The sequence below is a fragment of the Lagenorhynchus albirostris genome, chromosome 7 (genome assembly GCF_949774975.1).
Source record: "Lagenorhynchus albirostris chromosome 7, mLagAlb1.1, whole genome shotgun sequence".
Classification (NCBI taxonomy): Eukaryota; Metazoa; Chordata; class Mammalia; order Artiodactyla; family Delphinidae; genus Lagenorhynchus; species Lagenorhynchus albirostris.
In genome coordinates, this window is record NC_083101.1 from 23,321,650 (window position 1) to 23,327,749 (window position 6,100).

General features: G+C 49.5%; 1 protein-coding gene across 1 annotated transcript; it reads left to right on the forward strand.

The window, feature by feature from the left end:
• Nucleotides 1-276: 276 nt before the first annotated feature.
• Nucleotides 277-5,732, forward strand: C7H9orf152 (chromosome 7 C9orf152 homolog). Its single transcript, XM_060154652.1, has 2 exons — nucleotides 277-527; nucleotides 4,127-5,732. The coding sequence occupies exons 1-2, from the start codon at nucleotides 335-337 to the stop codon at nucleotides 4,636-4,638; spliced, it is 705 nt and encodes a 234-aa protein (XP_060010635.1). The 5' UTR covers nucleotides 277-334; the 3' UTR covers nucleotides 4,639-5,732.
• Nucleotides 5,733-6,100: the final 368 nt, after the last annotated feature.

Genomic DNA, 6,100 nt, shown 5'->3' on the forward strand with positions numbered 1-6,100 from the left:
CACTCCCTCCCTGCCCCCTCCCTCCTCCTGCTGCCCCCCACCCCGTGCTCACTCTTCTCTCCCCCCATTCATACCCCGCGGCTATCACCTCCTTCCTCCATTCTTAATCCCCTCTTTGCACCCCTTCCTTCCCTCCTCCCCCTCCCAACTTTTCCTTCTCCTTCCCGCCCGCTCCCACCCTTCTCCTTCCCCCAATTTCTCGCTCTCCCTCCCTTGCTCTTCTCCTGATCTTTCCACCTTTCTCCTCACTTCCCTCTCCTGCCTCCTCTCCCTGAGCCCTACCACCTCCCCCGCCAGCCCTGCCCATCAGTGTTTGCTTTGCTCCCGGAACCGGATGAAGGGGTTGCCCTGCCCATGCCCTACCCTGCCCCACTTCTGGCAGCTGGGGTCTCCCTTCATGGCCGACGGCTCTGGGACTCAGGCCCCAGGGAAAGGGCCCCTGCTCAGCATGCAGCTCCTGCGAGCGCAGTATGCAGGCCTGAGACGGCAACAGAAGGCCCAGGCCCACGTGGTGGTGCTCCCGAAAGGTAAGGCTGGGCAGGTGCTGGGGGCAGAAGGGAAGGGCACGAGGGCCTGGCTGTGGGCAGAATGGGTGGCTGAGCCGTGGGCAGCGCAGGGCCAGGGCTCTGCTGGCCTCCTGGTGGGGAAGGGCAGGGAGGCGGGCTGGCCTGTGCAGGGCCGTTCCGCTGGGGCCTCAAGCCGGCAGCCGGCAGGCAGCGCGCTGCCGGGGAGAGAGGACACGTGATGTTCCCAACAGCTTGAGCGCTGGCCAGAGGAAACGCAGGGCTCAGGGACCCAGGAGGCACCCAGGCTCCCGGAGCGAGCTCTGCACCCCCTCAAACAGCAGCTGGGGAGGGGGCTCCAGGGGAGCAGCCTCCTCCCTCTGGGAACTCAGACTTATTCCAGGAGGAAGTTAGGAGCACAGGGCTCAGAAAGCAAGCGATGGTCAAATCCCGGCCCTTCATCCTCTAACCGAGAGGGCAAGTCAAGAGAGGTAGGAAGACCCCCTGAAAGGTCAGGGCTGTGCTCTGGGAACTTCTGTGGCTGTTTATACAGTTCAGGACTCACTGAGCAGCCCACCCCACTCTCGGCAAGTCTGGGAAGGAACCAGGGGCCAGAGGGTCCTCACTGTCTGGGACAGGAAGGGCACTGCCTTGGGCTAAAGGCACCCACCTCTCACAACTTGGGCTGTTGCCAGTGAGTGGGGTCCATTTGAACTGAACTGGTTCAGCCGAATAGCCCCCTCTCTCTGCAGGGCAGAAGCTGGGAGTTTCCTAAAGCCCTCTTCCATCCTCAAGGGTATTCACTCATTCAGTTACTCAGCAAGCATTAATTAAACTTGCATCGAATGAACGCAGATTTAACACACCTGTGGTTCAGACTCACCCATACATGTGATGGGTATGTCCCCAAAGACACCTCAAACTCAGCACGCCCCGTAGAATTGACCACCCCTGCCCCACCCCTCCCCGCTGCCCCTTTCTCCTGCCTCCTAGAACTCAAACCTCCCTCCTCCGTGGTCACCACTTGATGAGTTACATCATGGACATGAGTTACATCATGAGTTACAACAGGGTAATGCGAGGAGGAGTGCTCAGGCTCTGCTTCCCCAGGGAAGACTGCTCACCCGCAGGCTCAGTCAGTCTTTCAGGGCATGTCTAGCAGTTTGCAAGCCCACATTGTTGCTCTAACTGTGAGAAGTAGTGTGCTGTCTGATGGAGTGTTCCTGTACTTGGTCTCTGGAGAAGGGCCTGAACCTGAGTCCCAGCTCTGCCGCTGAGTTGCTCTGTGCAGATTTGAACGAGTCATGTACGTTAGTCTGTCACTCAGCTTCCTCGCCTTTCAGCTGGGAATGGGAACTAAATAAATTCATACGTATAAAGCTCCTTAGGGCTTTCTGTGCTAATTGGCTGAGGACCAGATCGTTACGTCACACGAGTCTGAGTTAGAAGGACACTTGAAGCACTTGGACTGGGCGTGAGGAATAAGGTGGTTCTCCAAGGAGAAATCAGAGTAAGATTACAAAATTGAGGTGAAAATGATGCTGGGGGAGGGGGCAAAAAAGCAATTTTGCCTGCACATTAGCAACAGGCTGGATGGTGGTACCATTCACTGAGATAGAGAATATAGGAGAAAAAGATTTCTGATTAGGAAGAGATGAATTTGTTTGTGAATATGCTGCATTTGAGGGAGTTGTCTGTAAAACTTCCAACCAGCCTGGATCTCAGGAGAGAAATGTGGGCTGGAGATACAGACTGGGGGTCATCAGCATATTGGTAGTAGTTGAAGCCATGGGCACGGATGAAATTGTGGAGGACCAATGTGTAAATTGATAAGAGGCTGGGATGACAATTAGAGTTCTACAATACTCAAATACTGAAGGGACAAGCAGAGGAAAAGTCAGGGAAGACAGCAGTCAAAATGGTAGCAGACAAATATTAGCCTGAAAAAGGGAATTCACACATGCTGAATCTTGGATGAACCTACATGAACCTTGAGGACATATGCTAAGTGAAATAAGCCAGTTACAAAAAGACAAGTGCTGTGATGATCTCCTCATATGAGGTACCTGGAGTAGTCAGATTCACAGAGACAGAAAGTAGAACGGTGCTTGCCAGGGTGGGGGAGATGAAGAGTTGTTGTTTAACGGGTATAGTGTCAGTTTGAAAAAGATGAAAAAGTTCTGGAGATCGGTTGCGTGACAATGTGAATGGACTTAACACTATTGAACTGTACCCTTCAAAATGGCTAAGACGGTAAGTTGTATGTTGTGTGTCTTACCACAGTTCATTTTTCTTAAATGATAGGAGAAAACCAGGAGATATTAATGCCATGAAGCCAAGCAAGTAGAGGGAGTTTAGGGATCCTCCGTGTCCAGCATAGCAGAGACTCAGGAAGACAGAGTGGCCATTGAGATTGGCTCCCACTAAAACTAGATCTCAGTGTCTTAAGACACTGGGCTGTATCTGGAAGGGCACGTACTCTGGGAGCTGATTAATGGAAGGAAGCCCTCTGGAATTAGCTTTCTTCATCCTTAGTGTTATGGAATGAATTTAGGTTCTAGAGATGCAGTGGCAGGTGTTCTGGATTCCTAGCCCTAGAGTTCAAGGGCTTCCTTCTGGCTTTATTCCTTCAACACCATCTCTCCACTCACACCATGTACTCTGTCACCTAGGGGCCTCCAGCAGGGACAAACGTCAGAATGCTCAAGGGAGCTTCACTGCATTTCAGAGGGAATTCCAGGCTGGCCACAGGTCTCCTTTCTATAGGAAAATGCCTTTCAGTCATTTCTCTAACCCTCAATGCCACCAAGAGTTGACAAGAAACTATCATGTTCCACAGGTGGCAAAAAGATGTCCCTGAGAAGGAAGAAAGACATCGGTCTGCCTTCTCATCCCTGAAGCCAGTTCAGGGAAGCAGTAGGTGCTGCAAACATGTTCCCAGAACAGTGGCTATGGTTCAGAAAGATAAAGACCAGTCCTCCAAAAGGAACTGCCTCAAAACACAGTTCCCCTCTCCTCTGCTTTGGGTGCTAAACCCGTTATCAGAATCCCACAACACAAAACCCTGTAAGTTAAGAATAACCCTTTCCACTGGCCAGTATATGTGAATCACAATGTGGGTGAACACATGTCGTGCCCTTGGTCCCCGTTATTCTTTTAGTCTGAAATGCGAGTTCCCTAGTTCTTCCTAGGGTTCACTCCCTCACTGCAGTCAAAATCTGAAGTCTCCTATCACACTCGAATGTTTTTTTCCATAGCATTGATTACCACCAGAAACTTTATTATAGTATGTTTATTTGCTTATTCTTTTTCTACTCCACTAGACCACATCATGAAGAGGTAGATTTTGTCTCAGTGTTCATTACTGTATTCCCAAGACCTAGAATAAATAATGCCTGGCACAGTATAAGGGCCTAATAAATATTTGTTGAATAAATGAATAATTGTGCATGAATGTGTGTGTATGTGTGTGTGTTAGAGACAGATAATGCAGTGTGTTGGGTACCTGGCCTCCTGATGTATTTGGCATGTCCTTCCTTCAGCTTGAAAGCTCTGAGACCCCCAAAATGAGAGCCACCCATGTACTTTGCAGTGGTGACCCTGCTGGTGCCTTGCTTTCTCAGGAGGGAACATGCCTGCTCCTGCTGAGGCCATGGTCAGTGCTGTTTGGATTAACAAGGAGAGAAGGCATTCACTGTCCCTAGAAGAGGCGGATCCTGAGGCAGAGGAGATGCTGGAGGAGGCTGACAGAGGCTGTTTCCAGGCCCCCGAGTCCCCATGGCACACGCACCTAGAGATGCACCGCTCGGTCCAAACCTTCCACCAGGAAACCAGTCATCAAGTAAAGCACAAGGACAAGTTCATGGGGTCTGAGCAAAGGCTCCCAGGCTTGTTTGAAGACACTCAGATGACTCAGCAAGGAAGCACGACCCCAGAGGCAGCCCAGCATGAGTGTCAAGTGGGCGATACCCAAACAAAGGCAGTGGGATCTGGCTTAAACACTGGCGCTCAGGGCCCTCCTCCCATAAAGAAGCCACACAGGTCTGGAAGACCAGCTCACTATCCATTTCCCCAGAGGAAAACTCCCAGGATCTCCCAGGCGGCCCGGAACCTGGGCTTATATGGCCCAGCCTGAAGGTTTCCACCCAAAGGTCTCAACCTTGAGGCCACCTATGGCCTCACCTAAGAACTTAGGAGGCAGAGGCACAGCTAGGGCCTCTAGCTGGGAGCAGAACTGGACTACATCCTTCGTCGGGATGGTGGGACATGAACTTTGCAGTGGGCACGTAGACTTGTCCTTCAAAAAAAAAAAAAAGAGAGGTTGCCCAGACCAGACTGCTCACAGCTCAGGATGAAAGAGTGCTGTCTGATCAGTGCAGCCCCATTCTGCTTATATAAGAAGACATTGCTATGGACATCAACTCAGTCCTTAGAACTAGAGAATTTTGAAACGTAAGACAGAGACCCTAGCCAGGGGATGCCTTTGCAGTGCCCTAGAGTTGACAGGCGTGGGCCATCTTGTTTTCAGTAACTTCTGAGGATTTCTCACATGTTCTAGAGAAGAGAGGGGCTCTGAGAATTTCCTTTTTCTGGTCGCTATGCCTGGAGACCAGCTCACAAGTCTCTACATTCATTGGTAGTGACCACACCATTTTAGCTTGAGACTCCCAAAGTATGGTCACCCTGGGTAAAAAGGGTCAAAACAATGACACCTACTGTTCTGTGTGTTTAAGTGTCTTTAGGAAGGGTTGGTCATCTCTCCCCTCTCATTGAGACTGCACATTCCGGTCTCATTATAGATTTATTTCCTTTCATCCTTCTCTCTCCGTCCTTTCCGTCCTTCCTTCCTTCCTCCCTCCCTCCCTTTTCTCCTATTTGCTCTCTTCTTCCCTTCCTCAATCTCTCTCTCTCTCTCTCTCTCTCTCTCTCTCCCCAAATTAAACACTGCCCATCATTGAAGATATATAGTAATAGAAGCCTGAAAGAAGAAGATAAAGAAATGTTCCTGCTTGGAAAGTATGTGTTCCTCAAAAGTTGCTCCCTTTTCAGCCAAATTTGAATCATTCAGATCCTTCCTGGTATATTTTAAACCAAAGACAAAGTGAAGCAGGTATTACTTGGGTGGTGGGGAAGAAATTATCTTACCTGGTTAATGTTTAACTTTAATAAACACACCTAAAGTGACTTTTCCTCATGCCAGATTCTCTCTCTGTAAAGTTTTACCCACATCTTCCTTTTGTTCCCATGGTGATCCAGTCTTGCCCACCCACATAGAGAGATGTTACCTAGGAGTGTCATTTCCTGTCAAAATATGAATGTGCCTTCTCCTTGGGCCATCCCCGAAATTCCCTCCAATTTGGGGATTCATTGTGATTCCTTTTGTGAATAATTAATAAGAGCCAGTTGTTAATTTTTTTAATAGTCTAATGAAAAACAAGGAAATTTTCTGAAAAAACTTTTCCTTTGCTTTTGTTTTGAAGAGGCTTCCCAGAAGTAACTCCTCTTTCTACAGTGTATCAATCAGGATAGGCTATGTTTTGCTGAGTAACAAACAACTCCCAACCTCACACAGCAGCTTTTTTTTTCCCACTCATGAA

Bases quoted from the DNA above. Each gene is read 5' to 3' on its own strand.
- C7H9orf152 (XM_060154652.1), top strand. From the start codon at position 335: ATGAAGGGGTTGCCCTGCCCATGCCCTACCCTGCCCCACTTCTGGCAG. The intron at 528-4,126 runs GTAAGGCTGGGC...TTGCTTTCTCAG, and splicing joins CGTGGTGGTGCTCCCGAAAG to GAGGGAACATGCCTGCTCCT.